We start from the raw sequence: 21,227 nt of genomic DNA, 5'->3' as shown, positions 1-21,227 counted from the left end.
GTTTCCTTTATTAGATCATAAGAGTCTAATATAAAGGCAGGAATTTCATGTTCCACTTCTTTTTTATCTCCTGGAGACCAGAGCTCTCTAACAGCAAACACTTGATATTTATTTGCTAAATTAGATACTAAATATTGTGCTCAGTAAATTGAAACAACTATAATGAAGTTATGATCTAACAGCTCCTATTTCCGGATAGATACAGAAGTAGAGATTACAAAAGTTTAAAATAGAGTTGACTTGTAATATCTGAAACTCCAACATGTTACTAGATATTCTTAATAACTTACTATTTTATTTGGGTCATCTGAGTTTCCTTTCCTACCTACCTATTTATTAAAATAGGGAGGGGGGCAGGTTCGTGTTCTAGACCCTGACTGTTTGTGTGTGAACCAGGCTCTGCTACCTACTAGAATGTTACCTTGAACGTTTTATTTGGTTTTTCTGGGCCTCAGTTTCTTCGACTGTAAACATAATTGTAAGTAAATCATAGAGTAGTTTTTGGAATTTGAAGAAATGGTAAGTGACTCTCTCGATTTCCTAAACAAGTTGGAAACTATCGAGACCCAAAGAAGTCAGGCAGTTGGGGATCCCATGCTAGGCAGAACTGTGTAGCGTTGGTGCCTGGCAGTAGTGGAGAACCCTGATCAGGAGCCCTGCTAGACAACCACTGGGCCTGCCCTGTAGGGCTGGGCTCACTTCATGGCCTGGCTCAGACCAGCACACACCCAGAGATACTGAAAAGGCAGAGTCAGAAGTGAGCCATATGTCCCCAACTCCTCCCAGGGAACAGGGGGTGCAGATGGAAGCCCCAAAGAAGGAGGTCCTTAACCTGATGTTCTGAAGATTACATGAATCAATACATGGAAAGCTCTAAGAATAATGCTCTGTAAATTTTAGATATTATCGGGTTTTGGACCTTTAACCTTCCAAAAGATAAAAAAAAAAAAAAAAAAGTGAAAAGACAAAGAGAAAAACCTCAGGTCAGTTAATTTTCCTTTTTAGAAGCTCAGATCATGAATATGGCATTTATTCTCTAAATGAGACTACATGCTTTATCTTCATTCGTCCATGTTGCTCTTATTTATTCATTTTAGTTTCTATTTTGACAGCCAATTGACACACTATATCATGGTAAATATCTTTAGAGACATTGTTCTTTTAAGATATTTCTTTTTTTTTTTTTTTTTTTTGTGGTATGCGGGCTTTTCACTGTTGTGGCCTCTCCCGCTGCGGAGCACAGGCTCCGGACGCGCAGGCTCAGCAGCCATGGCTTACGGGCCCAGCCGCTCAGCGGCATGTGGGATCCTCCCGGACCGGGGCATGAACCCGTGTCCCCTGCATCGGCAGGCGGACTCTCAACCACTGCGCCACCAGGGAAGCCCAATAAAATTATACTTTTAACATTAAAAGTCGACAAAAGAAATTATGTTCTGATTGTTCTTTTGCTGATATTATTTCAGTCCAACTTATTACAAGTTACCTGTTGTACTTAAAGTACAATAATATTTGCTCTCAAAATGGAGATGAGGCCGTGTGGCTATATCTGTTCCTCCGAAGAGTAGATCTCATGAAACACCTGATGATACTGTAGTTTGCAAAGGCTTTGATTAGGTAAGCCTCGATACCGGTCCAGCAATGTAACCAAGAGGGCACATGTAGTTTTCACAGATAACTCTGAAATATAGCATTTTTAAGCATTTTTTAGGTCTTAACTGATAGGGTGACTAAGCCCCCTGGAAATTGACCTGAGGGCCCCTCAGGGAAGGCCCAGCAAGCCTGCAGGCAGACCCTCACTCCCTGGGAGGAGGGAGAGGGTCTAGCAAACCATCCATCAGCTTTAGGGAGTTAGAGCCGAGGAAAGGGGTAATCACATCCGTCATTCTGGAGTTCAGAGTCAGGGCTCCCAGCTTCCTCTCTAAGACACCAAGCCAAGCGCTCAGGCAGATGGAGTAACAGTGCCCTCACTCCTGGACCCCGCAGATAATGCGAGATCAGCTGGAGATGCTGATTTGTTTCTGAGCCACGAGTCAGATGTTTCTGGCCAGCATATTTCAGTCAGTTCTAGTGCCTGAGTTCAAGGCATGGGTTCAGCTACTGGTAGGAATTTGAAGTGGCCATAACTGGGTTTGAAGACATATTGTATGGAGAGCAAAGCTGATTATCCCATGATGTGGCCGCCACAGCGAATCTCAAAATATTTGAGCCAGGACAGCTACCAGTGATCACGGACATCAGATCATCAGATCAGAGATCAGATCATCAAGCACAGCGACAATAAGAAGGTGTTTGCTGTGGTTTTATTTTGCCCGGTTTTTCGGGGGGGGGGGGAGAAATCATGCGTGTGCATGGGTATGTGTGCACTTGCACACGTGTGTGTTTTTGAGGGAGAGGAGGTAAATGGAAAGAACGCTAATGCAAAACTCTGGGCAAGTGGGCAGTCTCAGGATCCTTCTAGAACAACGCCATCAATTGAGCCATGGCCTCAATTCATTACAATGAGTTGTTATTTCAGTTAAAATAGTTGCTCTTCTCAGAAGTTCATTGTAGCAGGATTTGGCATTTAAAGGCACATACTATGAGGACAGGGAACCATAGAAGATCAAAGAACTCAATTATGAACAATAAGCTCATCATAGGAAAATTTTGCCAATCCGGATATTCATCTTACAAATTTCTATTTCAATATTATCCATGAGGTAACTTCTTCCATCAGCTTTATGAATGTGTGGCGAGAAAATGCCTAATAAAAGCCAAATTACTGAATTTATTTTTCTTATGGTGCTAAAATGTTGGTTAAAATATTCTTTGGGAAAGAGGGTTTCATTTTTCTTGCACTGCACAGAACAGGTGATGTGGCATGGCCTGCTCTTATAATGGCATGTAGTTTTATGCCTACAGCTAGGTATTACTCACTCATAAATATGTTGTTCTAAAAAATACCATATTGGATTGTTAGCGTAATGCAAATGTTTCTTTGAAATGCAGGTTGTTTTCCAGTCTCAGTATTATCACAGAGCTCACCCACCCAGCCAACATGAGATTCATGCAATTCAGAGCCAAAGACTGTTACTCCCTTGCTCTTTCCAAGCTCGAAAAGGTAAGAATTCACATCATGAAGTAAGTTGCATTTAACCTTTTGGGTTGAAAGACGAACTCTAAAATTTCTACATGTAGAGAGAAATGCCATGAAATAGTAAAAATAAAAATGCTGTTTTGAATTCCTATATGGGGGCTAAAATCTTAATTTATAATTTTTTAAAAGTATGGATTGATGGATTTGAACCATTTATATCACAAGTGAACATGATGGAGGTATCTCGTTCCATCATCGGTAATCATAAATTGAAAGCATGATATATGAAAGAGTTAAACTCAACAGGAGTATATATACTCACTTATAATGTCCATTATTGATAATATCACGAGTACTATGTCAAGACATCTACATTTACATAGGAATTTGCAGTTTTCATAAATCCTTAAAGTCCTAGAAAACTTGTAGGCTTTGTTGAAAGTCAGTTCCCAAAGGAGATAATATGAGACACAAGCTCACAATCTGAGACAAAGCCAAGTTTATTGCTTATGTAAGGGAGGCTGTCACCTCAAGAGAGCTTTTTTTTTTTTTGGTTTATAAATATTTATTAAAATTGAAAGTTGTTTGCTCTTCTATCCCATGAGCATCCATCCACCTGCCTGTCACCTGTTAAGATGCATGACTGCTGTCATAAATGCCTTTGGAATCTTCAGGATAACAGAACATCTGCCTTTGCTTAAAACTCCTTGTTCCTTGCCTTCCTAGCCAACACCGCTCTTCACAACTTTATATAAAAGTTCTCCAAAATTTGTACACCAAGTGAGCCATCCATGAATAAAAACATATACCTGGGATCCAAAAAAAGTTGGCCTGGACATGTCAAAGACTCAAGTCCACCTAAGAAATAAGAGTGGTTTTATAATAGCCAAAGATGAATATAATAGCCAAAGATGCAGCCAAAGATGCCTGCAATCAGATAGAGCTAATTAAGACTCAAGAGAGCTTTGTCAATGTCTTGGAGTGGGGAAAGGAAGGTCAAAGTTTATCAAGAGTTGGGAATTGTATTTAATGAGGCTCTTTTCATGTGGGGACTTACTAGGATTAGGAAGAGATGAGAATAACGCTAAGGAAGACAGTGGCGTTATCGCAAAGTCATGTTATGGGCACAGAAAGGTGTGGTTTTCTTCTCAGTATCCAGGCTGAGTGTGGGGATAAATGGATTTTGCATTCCAGGTGTACTTGATACTAGTGTACTGGGAGAGTTCGATGTAAGAGAAAAAAATAAGATCCAATCTTATATGTGAGAAAATGTGTTAAATCTATGCCATCTTTATTGTTTGTAATAATATTTATAAAATAGAGATAAGGATGGCTTACTTTTTTTTTTTTTGCTTAGTTTTTTTCTTTCACTTCATTTTATTTTGATTACCTGTTATGTCGGGCACTGTCCTGATTCCTGGGTGACGTACTGTTGAGTGAGGTCACTTCTTGTCTGTGAGGTACTCACAGAGTGAGGTACTCTTGTCTGTTGGTTTCCATCTTCAACGCTGGTCACATACATTGTGTTGGTAGAGCCTTGCCACTGCCCCTTTATAGGCATAGTTACCTTGTTGCTAGGCACTGCTTCCAGATGAGGAAACAGAGTTTAAGACAGATTAAATAACTGTTGTGCCCAACACACAGTGAGGCCAAATACACTGAAAGGTCAGAGTTTGGAGCAGAGAAAGGTTTATTGAAGGGCCAAGCAAGGAGAACGGGGCAACAAGTGCTCTAAAGACCTGAACTCTCTGATGGTTTTGGGGGAAGATATTTTATAGGCAAAATTTGGGGAGGGGGCTGCAGGGTGTGTTACCCTCCTCTGATTGGTTGGAGGTGGTATTCCAGGAATCTCAATCATCAACCTTCTCGTTCCAACCTGTCTGGGTCCACGAGTTTATGCTGTGTCTGAAGTTACCATCCTCCACCAGGGTGGGAGCCTTAGTTCCCACAGAACTCAGAGATATGTATGTAAATATTTTGTACGTCCCCCAAGGAGGAACCACGACCAGGCCCCATTGCTGTACTATCCTTTTCTTTTCTTTCCTTGCCTTTTTTCTTTTCTTTTCCTTTCTTTTGAAGTATACTTGATATACAATACAGTGATTCACAATTTTTAAAGGTTATACAAACTAGTGAATATAACATAAAAAGAAGCAGACTTACAGATATAGAGAACAAGCTAGTGGTTGCCAGTGGGGAGAGGGAAGGAGGGAGGGGCTATATAGGGTTAGGGGATTAAGAGAAACTATAGGTATAAAATAAGCTATAAAGATATATGGATATCAGGGGGAATATAGCCAGTATTTTATAATAGCTATAAATGGAGCACAATTGCTTCTTTCTGCATTCCCTCACTCCCCTAATTAGTAAGTGAATCTGCCCTTTGGAACTCAGGGAAGGTCTAGGAGACTGAAAAACAAAAGGCAGTATCCTGCTCAGTTTCATTGAGTGAGTGCAGTAAGAGAAACTTAAAGCCATTCTTGTTTAGAAAGCATCCCTTATGTCAAACTGCTTTAACAGCATGGAAAGGGTGGGAATCACAGCTGAATGGCTCAGAATCCAAAGGCAAACCCACGGATGGGAATCCAGTGGAACCCATGCTGGCCTGGTGTGGTACAGTCTCCTCCATGACAAGTGAGGGAGGCTCAGCCCATGATGAAGAAGACAGGCTCTACTACTTTGTAGGATTGGAGCCTGGATAAATCTATGACACGTTTGTAGCCTTGGGATTTGTCTCTGGAAAATAGTGGTAATAGCCAAATGATAGGGTCATTGCCAAGATCACACCACACAGTCTAGTCACAATATTTAGCCCAGTTTTGGCATATAATCAGTACTCAAATAACTAGCCCTAAACTCATAATTATAAATTACTATTGTCGACATCATCACTAATAAATATTCTATTGTGTGTATTCAGTTTTATTCCAGATCAGTTGATGTAGTAAGGTCATAATTGTGGAAGAGATTTTCATATTGGTAAATGTGTGTGTCTATATTATTGTGTATCTACTGCATGAGGGAAAAAGAAGAACAAAATGAGATTTTTATCTCTTTGGGGGAATTAATTAAAAATAAAATCTTCAGGGCTTCTCTGGTGGCGCAGTGGTTGAGAGTCCGCCTGCCGATGCAGGGGACATGGGTTCGTGCCCCGGTCCGGGAAGATCCCTCATGCCGCGGAGCGGCTGGGCCCGTGAGCCATGGCCGCTGAGCCTGCGCGTCCGGAGCCTGTGCTCCGCAATGGGAGAGGCCACAGCAGTGAGAGGCCCGCGTACCGCAAAAAAAAAATAAATAAAAATAAATAAATAAAAATAAAATCTTCATCCAACCTAGAAGTCCTCTTCAGAAATGTAGAAAAGTTTTGTTTGAATAAGCATTAAACCAGACTGTGATACGCATCTCAGCAATCCACTAAAGACATTGCGAAGACAGAAAGGCATCTTATCCTTTTATATAGCCAGGCAGATACAGTCATTTACATACATGATAACTGTCTTGATCCCAAGGAAAAATAAAATGTCTTCTAACTTTGCAGCAAGCAAAAAGTTACAACTTGGAGCCAGGCACCTAGCCTAAGCTCCCAAAGAGAGAGACAGGATACATTACTTCCACATTTCAAAAAGATAGTTCCAAGCCCCCCCCCCCCCCCCCCCCCCCCCCCCGCAAGAAAGGCATTCCCGGGATACAAAGCTAGCTAGAAGTTATTCAGACTTTGTATCCATCTCAAAGAGACATGGAAAGGATTTACAATTCCAAGTTATTTTTAAGGAAACTCTCTAGGAAAAAGAAGTGGGAGAGGGGAGTTTTCTTCCTTTTTTGGCATCAGGGAAATTCATTTTTTTTAGACTTATATTTACCCTTGCATCTTCTAGATATTTCCCAAGAAGAATACAAAAAAATCAATACATTACCTAATTATTAGGAACAGAGGAGTTAGGAGAAGTGGAATTGAAACCAATGGTTTGAATGCTGTAAAACCATGGAAAATCCTTTTTTAATTTACTTATTATCATTTTTAGCCATTGAAATAGGATCGTCACATAGAAATGTTTTAGACTGTTGTGCTATTGTGGGTTGAATTATGTCCCTCTCCCCACCAAAAAAGATGTGTTAGTGTCCTAACCTCCACTACCTCAGAAGGTGACATTATTTGAAGATAGAGTTTTTACAGAGATAAGCAAGTTAAAGAAAGCCATTGGGGTGGACCCCAATCCAAAATGACTGGCATCCTTATAAAAAGGGTAAAGTTGGACACAGAGACACACACACTTAAAGGGAAGACAGCCATCCACAAGCCAAGGAGAGAGGCCTGGAAGAGACCCTTCACTTACCGTCCTCAGAAGGAACCAAAAAATACCAACACCTTGATTTCAGACTTTGAGCATGCAGAACCGAGAGGCAATAAATTTCTGTTGTTTAAGCCACTCAGTTTATGATACTTCCTTATGGCAGCCCTGGCAATCTCACACACATGCCATCAGTGATAATGATAACTGTTCATTTCTAATCAGTGCTTCTTATCACTTATACGTATACAGCTAGTTTACTGTTTAAAGTAATTATCTTCCTATATTTGTATTCTAAGCACAGGGAGGTAGTTTTAGTATTAGGAAACTGATCTTTGTTTCCAATATTCAAATACATTCCCAATAATATTTTCTAGAGTTACTGTTGGCTGAGGAAGTGGTGGATTTTTATTCTTTTGAACACAATTATGAATATCGTTTTATTCTACCTATAATTAGATGCACCTGCACCTTCACGGATGGGGCCTTCACCTTTAGAAACACAATCAAGGTTTTGAATTTAAAACAGACACCAGCTTGGCTGCTTAAGACACTTTTTTTTGTCATGAAGTGGTTGTCATTCAAATTGAAGAAGTGATAGGATTTGCAAGAATGAGTATGGAAGGTTAGCCTGCATTCATCCTGGTAGCTGATGTGTTCTTGGTAGACCTTGCATTCTCGTAGATATGTCGTTGCCATTGCTAATAGAAGGAATACTCTTCAAGGTTTCTCTGGAAGCGACAACTCACTGAAGAATATCCACAATAATAACTTCCTAATGGACCAGACCATCATGCTTTAGTTTGTATTTTTTTCATCTGATCATTCTTTCATCGTTGCTGAGTCGTTTTATTTTCTATTACATTATCTTTCTTGTCTTGGATATTGACATTACCTTACTGCTACTGTTTACTCAAAAGTAGAGTCGTCCCTCGGTATCCATGGGGGATTGGTTTTAGGACCCCTCCCTTCTCACCCCCCCCCACCCCAGCAGGGACCAAAATCTGAGGATGCTCAAGTCCCTTATATAAAAGGGTGGTGTAGTGTCTGCGTATCACTTACGCACATCCTACTGTGTACTTTCAATCATCTCTAGATTACTTATAATACCTAATACAATGTAAGTTCTATGTAAATAGTTGCCAGTAGGGGGCAAATTCAGGTTTTGCTTTTAGGAACTTTCTGGAATTTTTTTTCTCCAGTATTTTCAGTCTGTGGTTGGTGGAATTGGCAGGTGTGGAACCTGCAGATACAGAGGACCAACTGTACTTCCCATGTTCAGTCATTGGTCATTGGGTCATTGACACTCCTCCTAAAAATCTGATGTAGCGGGCAGCTGAAACGCAGTATGAGAGCTAAGCAGAGATGGGAAATGTGACGGGTAACAAGGAACCCGAAGAGAGGAAAACAACAATAGAAAAAAAAGAGAAATTTTTTGTCTCCTCTCCCTCTAAAGATTTATTTCATTTCTCTTATTTTGATGCATTTCATAAAAATGAATTTTATTCATGCTTATGCTACAATTTGCTTCAAGACTGCTTTTTAAAAATTGCTTTCGAACCTTCTCCTGTGATGATTATAATTACACTTTAGCAATCATATGGTAATTACACATTGATGTAAGAAGCAAGGTAATGAAAAAGTGAGATGAATAATAGGGTATAATAAAAAAATAATAATTGGTCTCTGTCTGTAGTTCCTGACACAGCACTTCAAAAACTCTTGGAATTTTCTAAGTGATAGGAGTGTCTTCTGTTATTCATACCTTTCAACCATGCCTGATTTTATGTTAACAAGGCAACTCATGGAGGGGCCTTGAAGATTGAAACTTTCAGTACCTCCTCACCTCCCTGCTTCCAGGGAGGGGAAAGGGGCTGGAGATTGGGTTTAATCATGTGGTTAATGAGTTAATTAATCATGCCTACATCATGAAACTTTGATACAACTCTGAAGAATGAGGCTTGAGAGCTTCCTGATTGGTGAACATATTGATGTACCAGGAGGGTGGTGCCCTCAGACTCCATGGAGACAGAAGCTGCTGTGCTCAGGACCCTCCCAGACTTGCCCTGTGTGCCTTTTCATCTGTTGTTCATTTGCATTCTTTATATTAAGATGATAATCATTAAGTATAGCACTTTCACATGTTCTGTGACCATTCTGGAAAATTATTGAAACTGAGGCTGTTATGGGAAGCCCCAGATTTGTAGCTGGATGGAGAAGAAGTGCTGTTGGTTTGGAGACACCAAGGACTTGGAGATGGTGGCTGAAATGAGAGCAGTCTTGGGGGTCTGAGCCAACTCTGAGTAGTGAGCGTCAGGATTGAATTATAGGACACCCTGTTGGTGTTAGAGAATGAGTGTCAGAATAGAAACAGTCATGTCTATAAATCATATATTGCTATGTAGTCAGCGGTAGAGCAAAATAATACACATTGGAGATATATTCTGGGAGAAATAGGCAAGAATATCATTTACTTTTTAACATATTCACCGTCTTAAAGCCAGAAGGCAAAATTTTACATATTCTCAATTTAAATTCAAGCCACTAAATATTCTCTGAGCACCTACTGTGAGCCATATGCCTTCCTTAATGCTAGAAGTTATGAAATTGAATAAAACACATAGAATTTGTAATTTGACGGGAGACAGATATATCGGAACAAACAAAAACACATTGCCGTATTCTTTTTTTTTCTGTCCAAACAACTTGGACTACTTTTTATTCATAATCTAAGTGCTATCGTGGCTGAGGGAGGGTTTGGTGCTATCTTCCAGATTCATTAGGAAAATTTCTTATCCAATTTTTAAGAAAATATTTACCTTCCCCCATATGGGTCCAGGAAGAATTTGAGAATGCTAATTAGTTTCTATTGCTTTTAAATGTAGTAAAGCACAGCCTGATCTACTCTAGAGGAGTGATGATATGTAATTTATATATGGATAACTATTTTAATGTACAAATGTATCTATTAAGAATGTGCATAGTGAAGTCCAGTGGTTAGCACTCGGCACTTTCACTGATGGGGCCTGGGTTCAGTACCTGGCCCAGGAAGTAAGATCCTGCAAGCTGCGCAGCACAGCCAAAAAAAAAAAAGAAAAAGAAAAAAAGAAGAGTGTGCATAGTATTATGATTTCACACAATAGTTTCAAAGTTGTCACAGGCTGAATGTTTATGCCCCCCACACACACCAAAATTCACATGTTTAATCCTTCAACATCCTTTCTTTCTTTATTTCTGAACCCACAAGTCTTTCAGAAGCTTCCACTTTTCCAAATTTCTCAATTCTCAGGAGCATCAGGGCCTTCACGGGAGAACAGGGTGCAGGAAGCCATTTGTGTGTATTGTTTGTAAAACACATATTTCTAACATATAAGTGGCGTGGTTGAAGTCCAGTTTTGCCCATCACTCCTAGTGTATGGCTATTGTCTCAGTATAATTACTAGGAGCTCCTGTCAAGATGTCCTGATTTGGATGGTTAACTACATAATCACCCTATTTATAAGGCAAGGACCACTTGTATTTTAGTGTAGGAGGATAATAACATTGCTTAGAAGACCCTGCATTCCTCTCTAAGATAAGGAAGAGGGTCCCGCACACCCCAAACTCCTTCAGCATGAACTTGCCTTGGGTTGACTCAAGGGTTTTTTGGGACGTGAGTCTGAGTTAGCCTTGAGTCCTCATAAACAAGGTGGACTCCCTGAGTGTCCATCAAATGCACCCCCTCTAAGCTGCCACTTAGACTGGAACAGATGTGCGTGTGCGTGTGTGTGTGTGTGTGTGTGTTTGTGTATGTGCATGTGTGCATGGGTGTAGTGGGAACCTACTCTTTCCAGTAAGAAGAAAAGTGGACATGCAGAGAGAAATGCTCTTTATTACTAGAATCGCCTCCTCTTTCTGTTGGCAATATAAAGAGAGGAAAAATGAAAGAAAGAGAAAGAGAGATTGATTTAAAGCCACCGATGGCCCAGGGTCCTCTCTCTCCTCAGTTCCTCAGTTCCCAAGCACACACTCCAGTGAGAGGCTCTGATAGGAAACCTGTTCTGGAAGAGCCAGCGCATCTCAGAGCTGCTGTGCAGAGCCCCTGTGATGGGGTACCTTCTGTAGAGACGAGCCTCTTTCTGGGGAAGGCTCTGTAAACAGGATACATAAAACCCTAGCAACTCATTGAAGGCTTTGGTATTTTAATATAAGGATTTTCTGTATTTGCATTCGAAAGGCCACTCCCTGGGCAAGCAGTTTTGTGAGAGGAAAGGCACAGTTAGTTTGCCCAGGACCTGAGAATTTGGAAATAGGATTTGAGGGTTGTTGGTGAACTAGGGTAGGGACAGGGAGAAAGAGGGAGGAAAAGAGGGAAAAAAAAGAAGACGTTATGTCAAACAGTGTAAAGAAGGTCAAGTAGGATGAATGGTGAGAAAAGCCAATCGCTGAGAAAATACGGATAGAAACCATTAATTTATGCCAATAAAATTCTTGACTTTTCTTCACCTCCCACACCGTTCTGCTAAGTCCAACAATTTTATCATCTATTCCATATGGTACTGGATGGACACAGTTTAAAAAAAACACAGTTTCTGCCAGAAACAGATCCCTTCTTCCAACAAAAGCATATGTTCATGATAACAAACCAAATGAAAGAAATAGGTAAGACCAAGGGTATTAAAGTGTCTGGGGTCTTTTAATACTGATTTGGATTTCTCAGATTTCTTTTAGGTATTTTTAGATAAGTGGTTGTTAGGAAAACACAAAATCATCATGGAAGCTTCAGTTGAATCTAGAATTCTACTAAGGAAGCAAATACGATATGTCTGATAAAAAGGTATTATATATTTATACTAGAAGCAATCATAGAAATATTTACTATTGTATTTTATAAAACACAATAGTCAAAAGAAATACTAAAGTCAGAGAAATTTATATAACACAAACATTGCAGTTTTTCCATCTTCAAACCTAAAGAACCAAAGTGAAAAGAAAGGGTATTGAGTAAACCGCAAAGGGTTTCCTTCCTCCCTCTTAATATAAATGTTATAAACTTTATGCAACAAACTTTCCCTAGATGTAGGCAACTACTATAAGTGGAAAGGATTTATTCATTTGTTCAATAAAATTTCATTGACTGTATGCCAGGCATTGTGTTAGGCATTGTCCTGGGACTCACTGAGCTACCTCAGACCAACAGAAAACTAATAAAAAAATAAACAAGGAATTATAGATTTCAGAAGAGCTCTGAAAGTCATAACAGGGTTATATTCAAAAGTAACTGGGGAACGCCTACTTTAAATAAGGTGATAAAGTAAGGTCTCTTTGGGGAGGTGATATTTGAGCTATAATGATAACGCCAGACTAGTCCAGTCAAAACTTGGAAGTATCAGTACAGGAAGAAAGCAAGCAATATCAAGTCCACAATGTGATGCATCACTTGATGTGTTTGAAGAATTACTAGTAATAGAAGACAGTAAGTGCTTACTATACATAATACTTTTAGATGTTTTATCTTGTTTATTTATTAGAATGACAATGCAATGTCATCACCAATATGAACCCCATTTCACAGGTGATGAAACAGAGGAAGAAGGAGCTTAAGTAACTTGTACGAGATCGTCCAACCAGAAGTGGCAATACTTGACTGGTCACCTTGTCTGTCTGTAGAATCCAAGCTCCAAACCACTGTGTGTTATACTGTCTGTTGGATCCATATTTTTAGCAATTGGACTTCTCTACTAACCTTGAAACTCAAGTCCAAATTAACTTATAGTCTTCTCTTCTTCCACCTTTCCTTTTTTTACAGAAGGGCACACTTATCCACCCAGTTATCCAGAAAGTGGGATATCATCCTCATCTTCTCTCTACTACCCAATTCAGTCAAAAATCCCCTCAAATTTAATGTCTGATGTCTAAATATATTTGAAGAAGATCTGTTTCTGTAAACCTTCATTTCTCACTAGAATTGCTGCCTTAACACCCTCGTTTAACTTGCTTGGTCTCCCCATGCCACCTCCCCATTTCCAGTCCATTTTCCATATTGTCACCAGAATGACCATTCTAGAAATGTGGCCATATCACTCCTTCTCTTAAAAAATATGTAAGTTTTTTCTCATTACACTTAAGATACAATTCAAAATTGTTAACATAATTTCAAAATGGGTTCATCGTATGTCCTGTTTTTCCTGGAACTGTCCCAATTTTCACCCTTGTTTTTCAGTGTAATTCTTGATAACATCCTTTTTCCTCTCAAGTGTCCTGGAACTTTAACATCTAATTCCTGGCTTCTGTTCCAGTCTCACCTCTGACCTCTCCATCTAGCCCGTACACTCACACTCAATGCTGTATTCAAACAATTGCTTATAGCTCCTCAAGTCTTTTAAGCTTTATTCCCATCCAGCTTCTAGCATATGCTGAACCTTTTGTTTATAACTTTCTGCTTAACACCTGCCCTTCCCAAATTTACTGGCTAATTTCTACTCATATTTGCGTCTCCACTTAGACATCACTTCTAATTCAGTCTCTCGACTTTTCCACCAGAAGACTACGGTAGACGCCCTTCCTACGTGCTACCCAAGCATCTACCCCTGTTTTGCTGCATGTTCTCACCCTGGTGTCTTCCCTGTTTGTTTTTGGTATCACTCACAGTTTGTGAGTTCTTGTAGGCAAGGAAGGTATCTATATTTGTTTACTAGTGCCTGGTCCATATTCAATGCATAATAATTCTATATTAACAGAATTTATGAGTTCTAACAGGAATTCTGTATGCCTAGCACTAAGGATAATGCCCTATGTAGAGTAGACTTGTCAACACGTATTTGTTATTTGTTAACTGACTAATTTAGTAAATAAATGAATGAGTTAGTGTTTGATTGGAACCTTTAATAATGAATGATTTATAAAATGATACTTATCGATAGGATTCAGATGTGTGGAAAAAGGAAGTGAGTACCTTTCCTTCAGTGTAAGCCCTGAAGGTAAAAGAATATTTCTGTATTTGGAAAATACAGTGTATGAACTGGAAAATGTAACTGAACCAAATTTTTTTTCATTAAATGTGCTATGTAATGTAATTTAACTGAAGCATCTATGTAAATGTAGGTATATAATAAAAGAGAACATTTGAAATATTGGTTAAACCTTTATTAAAATTAGAGAACAACCCACTGGATTTAGGCAATGTATCTTCTCCATCAGTAAATCATTGAGCAGGGATAATGTGAGTGAAAGGAACCGCTATATGCCAAGGATCACCCTGCCTCTGATCCACTGAGCTTACCACAGACTCAAGTTTTTGTCAGGAAATTCTTAGGACAAGCTCTTTTCATGAGGATATGTTGCTTTTTCACAGAAATCTTGCCTTTGAGTTCTCCAGGCATGTATTCCGCAAGAAAGTCTGAATCTTAGAGTAAACTGATTTTAGATTTATGAACAAAAATTTACACTATTGCAATTGTTTGTATACGAATTGGCAGCATCGTGTTGGATGACTGGGTGTTACAAAAGACTAGAGGTTGGCAAATTAATAGTCAGTTTAAGCCCCAGCAAGTACTGTAGCAGTAGGATGCAGAGAGGGAATAATTCTAAGATAATTCTAAGGATAAATGCTGGAGTTTGGAAATTTAATGGATGGACTGGGGAGAGGGATGCGGAGATGGTGGTCAGAGATTCTCTGATTGACTAGTCAGTACCTTTGATTAACTAGTTAGGCGATTATTCAGCATGATGAGAAATTCATTTTAGTAAAGCATGAGATTATGTTTACAGAAAGATATTCATGATCAAAGTTCATATGGTATTGTATAGACATGCTTTGTAGTGAACTATAGTAGCAGTAATTTCTGTACATGACCAAGGGTTTATTGCAGCATTTCTTTTCCTGCTCTCTTTTTTTTAAGGGTAGTATTAACCAATGACAGGAGTAGAAAAGTCAACATACAGATGTTAGAAGGAGAACTTACAGGACACAGATTTGTGATGCTTTGAATGCAGCACTTTTGGATGTGATTCTAAAAGCTTTTACTGAGCGTTGTCAAATGTGTAAGCTTCACAGGGATGGACAGCATATTTATAAATGCCCTTCTATGAGTGCTACCATAGATGTGAAATTCTTGACCTTAATAACGTCTTTGAAAATGTTAAATTGAGAATTCGTTAACTTACGTTTTAAGAATTGGCATATTGTATTACTGCAAGAGATTTGATTTTCAGCACAGTGCAACCTTCTTTCAAATGCATATGTCTTTTTTTCTAATTCCATTTTGTTTTAAAACACATTTTAAATGTAGTTTTCTCATTTAGTAAAAGTTGTCTAATTGGAAAAAAAAAAACTATTCAGGCTGATAGCTGTAACTGAACTTTGGGAAAGATGTGAACGCTAATGTATGGGTTTAGAAGTCCTAAGATGAGATATTTAAAGCCAAAAACTAGACGGTTTCACACTGAGAGCAGAGGAGAGGCCGGAGTTGGAATCATGTTCTAGTCACTAAATTATGGCTTTTCTCAGTCTTCCTCCGACTTGATTTTTGAACAGTATTTGAGACCACATCTTCCTCTACAGCTGGAACGTGCTCAGTGTGTCCGGCTCCTCGGATCTCCGTCTGTGCAGCCACTGCGCACTCCCTGCCTCCCACCCACCCCAGCCCCACGTATGATCACCTTGGGAACATTCTCCTGTGCCTCTCCATCGCCACCACCCGACCACCACGACTCTCTGAGTCTAACCATGAACAAATTAATTCCCTGTCTAGTTCTACTGCAGCTAAGTCTGCATCAAAGAAAAAAAAAAAAAAAAAAAGAACAAAACTTGATTTAAAAATTTTAAGGGATGAGAAAACATGCAAAAGCATAAAATCGTGCTTTGCCATGTGTCCCAAGCCCCTTGTTAGCTAGAGGAGTGAACAATGAACAGAGATGATGGTCCTTGGCTTAGAAGATCCCAGGCAGGTAACAGAGATCCATCGCCAAGTTCTGGGAAAGAAGACCCTGAATGAGCCGTGTGCAGAGCCCAGCAGTCTTGCTGTTTCCCACCTGACCTCGTGACAGATGCTGGACTTCAGATTCTTAGGGTCTCGGCACTTTATTTTGGCTACTTGCTTTAACATGGGCTGAAGATCTGTGGTTTTGGCAGTACACCTTAAGAACCAGATGTGGCCCCCAATTCACAGGAAAGCCTGCCTATCCCTGCAAGAAGACAGCTCATTCCAGGCATCTCCTAACCACCGAGGCGGTTAAATGAAGCATTTTTGACACCAAGCCTAGTAAATCAGAGACCGCGTTGTGATGTAATGGACACGGACACCAAGGGGGCACCACTTGCGCATCCCTCCTTCTGTCTACATCTCAAGTGAGGATGTCCTTATAGTCTGGATGGGCCTAGATGTGATGGAATAACTCCTGTTTCTCCCTGAAAGGTTTGATTCTGAGCACCAGCCTCATCTGTCTGTCCAGGGGAAGCCCAGGGGTCAAGTCTCTCTAGTACCATCATGACAGCAAGCAGCAGCAGTGGCCCCCGTCCTCTCCAAGACCCCTTCCTTCAGCAATGCTCCCTCCCCTCCATTCTTAAAAAGGGGGACCCAGAGACGTCCCGTCCCTTGAGATCTCCCAAATCTGCTACATTAGAAACAGGGGCTTCCTCCCATTGCCTCTGAGAGCGAGGGGTGATTTTTTTATTGGCTTGGCTGTGTCTTGTATTTCTTGTTAAATGGAAGTTGGCAGCAAAAGAAACGAACATTTTTGGGGTTACCACTTAAGTACAAGGTTAAGAAATTCCTTCCAATCTTACACAAACATCTGGTCATAGGCCTTCATTTATTAGCAGGCACTAATAGCAACAGAATTTTTCAAAAGAAACCCTCATCCACCGTAATACACACGCAAACACACACACCTTTTTTGTCACTTACAGAAGCTTAGCTGCAGATTGGTATGGTTGGCACAACTTTAAAGGCAGATGGGTAAATTAAAACTCGAATGACAGAAAGCTAGGAACCACTGGTTGTGATCGCCCTTACTTGCCTATGTTTTTTGTCCTCACATATGAGAATATTCAAAAGCAGATATTCTAGATGTTAGGATACATTATGTGGCTTTAGGTTTTTTTATATTTGATGAAATAATGTTATTATGTGTGTTCCTTTTATTAATGTCACTTCAAATCCTGTTCAGAAATAGGTACTAAGAGTAAATAAATGTTTAATGTATGAAAGGATTAAGCTTTCTTTACTACTGGGTATTTTAACCAGGAAAACTTGGTTATGAAAAGTAAAGGGACATTAAAAATACAATTAAAAGTGAAGTCATGACACATTCATAGCTAAGAACCACGTGATAAAAATGGCTTTCTTCACATATGTTAGGAAAATTTAAGTAAATAGAAAAGCATAAAATAGAGAATGCTCACAAATTTTTCTTTTTCAAATTTCTGAACAGAAAGAAAGAGAGCGAGGTTCTAATTTGGCCTTTATGTTCCGACTGCCTTTTGCTGCCGGGAGGGTGTTCAGTATCAGCATGTTGGACACGCTTCTTTACCAGGTATGCAGCGTTTCTTGTTTCTCTCTAAAATGTTTATTTTCTATTTTCTTTAGATTCTATCAAACGCATAATACAACTAGTGTTTCTCTTGGAGCCGTTAACTTAAAATTGGCTCTGGAAGTAATCCAATATTTTACTTCATGTATTTAATGACATAAATGTGCCTATGAAACACACTGTAAGAAAAAATTATTTCTCAGAATAATCTATGAAGTGATATCAGGCATTCTATGACACCAGTGTCCTACAATGTTTAATGTGACATTTTAATACATTTTGCATATTCCTCTAAGCACATTACTAGACAATAAAAGCTAAGAAAGAATTACTAGGTTAAAAAAAAGACAACTTTCTTTCTAATACATATTTTTTTAGTAAGTAATAGCAAATGATGTCAATAAACTGATAAACCAAGGACATTTTAAACATCTGCTAATTATTGCCTACTTCAGAAAAACGTAAGGAAGATTTTACAACCACTAAGAACCATTCGGTTTGTTCCTGAATGCCAGTTTTACATTGTCATTTTATCATTCTTAACTTTAGCTAAGAAGTTCATAGAGATTTTATTTTACACTAATATATTTTAATCTTTTTTTAACTCTGTCAGAAACTGAACAAAAGCAATATTTCGTATTCTCTGAATCAAGTAATCAGATACTTTTAAAATATATCCATTAAGAGAAAAAAGATATTCATAAGGCTTTAAGTTATTTGATAACTTTAATCTCAAATTAAGCATTCAAGCATTGTGTTGTCTTTTTTGATCATGTATTTTATGTACCCTCATCCTCCATGCTTGAAGGAATAAACTAATCCAAAGAGGGTTAAGGCTTTTCTACTGGCCTCTGGGCTAATTATGCCTATGACTATGTCTCTGGACGTGTTTCAAACCATCTGCTTATGCCAGATGAGTGCGGGAACAATACAGCAAAGAACCATAAACACTCCTGTTCTCCCGAAAGTTTCCAGACACATTATCTGGGTACTCCGGAAGCCAGGCTTCTACCCCAGACCCCATTGCCAGGCACACGTAATTCTGATCTCTCAAAGAGGGGGTTCAAGGGAGGGATTGTTTGAAGAGCAGTGTTGCCTCTGAGGGGATTTATATCCATAGCAGTCAAATGCTTGCTGTCATTATGCACCAGTGATTTGCAGATATTTTAGCCACAGTACCTTATGTTTAAACGAAATCTCATGAGAAAGTCTTTGATATATAAGCTAAGTAGAAGGAAAACCACTCTGTAGAATTGGAGTGCAGTAGTTATTACTTTCCTTTCATTTTTGTTTCACTTTTTTTGTTACACATAGAAATACAGGAAATTGTGTTTTTTCCAAAGCTAGCAGCTGCAGAAAGAATGAACTAGAACAATAATTTTCAAAGTAGTAATTGCCCATTTACCTTCTGATGTCAAATGAGATATTTTAATGGTAGGTTTTTCAGACAGGTAAAGAGTATTTATTTACAGGTTAAAAAGAGATTAGAAATTTAAAATATTTTATTCTCTAAAATTATATAACATGCATTCTTCTATTCTTAAAATATACAATCTAATTCTTTTGGTTAATGATTTAAACCCATCTTCTTAAAGATAAATGCTTATATATTCAAGAACTATTATAGATGACTACAATTTTATAGTGATTTACTATTAATGTAATTCTATTCTAGACCTCATTTTATTTGCTTCCCCAAGGAAAACTATAATATAAGCAGTATTATCAATCATAATATATGGATGAGACAAGGGCTCAGGAAGGTCAACTGTCCAGTGTTTAGTGGGAATACTCATCTTCAAGCCATGCATACCTCATTAGATTAATCCCGACCCTTTTCCTGTGGTAAATGACTCTGCATTTGTATAATGCTTGAGTTTGTTTGCTTGTTTCGTTGGTTTTTATTATATCCCACTTGAAACACAGATCGCTTTCATATTTTTAATCATTTTTATTAATTCTCATCTGTGTAGATCAGGAAAACCAATTATTAAAAAAGTTATTACCTAAAATAACATTAAATAGATATTAAAAAAATCTTCTATGAAAAATGTTTTATGATTGTATCACATAAGACATAATGCATGGATTTGGTGATATTAAATGGGGCTATCCACATTTTTGGCTCACATCTAACTCTAGTCTATGCCCTGATGAAGTTACAGGACAGATGACCTCTGGACAAAGAATGTGTTGATGAAGAATACAGTAAACATTAGCTATATTACCACATCTGGCTCTAAAATAATTTCAAATAATCATTTGCCAAATCTTCAGTTTAATTTCTCTTCCATGAGTGCTTTCTGTTTTTTATTTTGGAAATAATAGTTTTAAGTGCCCAAGAATTTGTTTAAAATTTTTCTTTAGCACACACTGAGTTACAAATGAAATTGAATGATGCTAACAGGGGTGTGTGTCACAGCTCCTCTTGGTGGCCCCAATATGTTCATGTCCTAATTACTAGGAGGTTAATACGCCTTGAAAACCAAAGAGCCATTTAAATAAATGGCCTGAAAAAAATGGAATAGATGTGTTTCCTTATGTTCTTTTTTAGATGGGTTTATTTTTTTGAAACTAGCTCTTGGTAAATTAGCAATCGACAAAGTCTAGATGATTTGTTTAAAAGGTGTTATAGGGCTTCCCTGGTGGCGCAGTGTTTGAGTCCGCCTGCCGATGCAGGGGACACGGGTTCGTCCTCCGGTCCGGGGGGATCCCACATGCCGCGGAGCGGCTGGGCCCGTGAGCCATGGCCGCTGAGCCTGCGCGTCCGGAGCCTGTACTCTGCAACGGGAGAGGCCACAGCGGTGGGAGGCCCGCATACCGCAAAAAAAAAAAAAAGGTGTTATAACTTTTAAAGTCTTTGCTATACAAAATAACTAGATGATTTATTGTTATTATTTTTTATTGAAGTATAGTTGATTTACAATGTTGGGCTAATGTCTGCTGTATAGCAAAGTGACTCAGTTATAAACATATATACATTCTTTTTTCTAATATTCTTTTCCATTATGGTTTATCCCAGGAGATTGGGTATAGTTCCCTGTGCTATACAGTAGGACCTTGTTGTTTATTCATTTTAAATGTAATAGTTTGCATCTACTAGCCCATCCCTCCCCCTTGGCAACCACAAGTCTGTTCTCTATGTCTAAGAGTCTGTTTCTGTTTTGTAGATAGGTTCATTTGTGCCATATTTTAGATTCCACATATAAGCAATGTCATATGGTATTTGTCTTTCTCTTTCTGACTTACTTCACTTAGTATGATAATCTCTATATGAATGGATAAAGAAGATGTGGTACATATATACAATGGAATACTACTCAGCCATAAAAAAAACACAAAATAATGCCATT

At 38.8% G+C, this 21,227-nt stretch overlaps 1 protein-coding gene across 30 annotated transcripts in view; it reads left to right on the top strand.

Moving 5' to 3' along the window:
* The window catches only part of KCNT2 (potassium sodium-activated channel subfamily T member 2), a 414,242-nt gene that overhangs the window by 339,699 nt on the left and 53,316 nt on the right, over positions 1–21,227 (top strand). For all 30 annotated transcript variants that reach the window (XR_009517121.1, XR_009517118.1, XR_009517125.1 and 27 more), the window contains 2 exons: positions 2,989–3,100; positions 17,776–17,877. Coding sequence is in view for 22 of the 30 variants with exons in the window: in XM_059998767.1 (XP_059854750.1) it covers positions 2,989–3,100; positions 17,776–17,877 (214 nt within the window). In the remaining 8 variants the exon portion in view is untranslated. The remainder of the gene's footprint in view (positions 1–2,988; positions 3,101–17,775; positions 17,878–21,227) is intronic.

The sequence above is a fragment of the Delphinus delphis genome, chromosome 1, assembly GCF_949987515.2.
Source record: "Delphinus delphis chromosome 1, mDelDel1.2, whole genome shotgun sequence".
NCBI lineage: Eukaryota > Metazoa > Chordata > Mammalia > Artiodactyla > Delphinidae > Delphinus > Delphinus delphis.
This window is presented reverse-complemented; position numbering and strand designations above follow the sequence as displayed.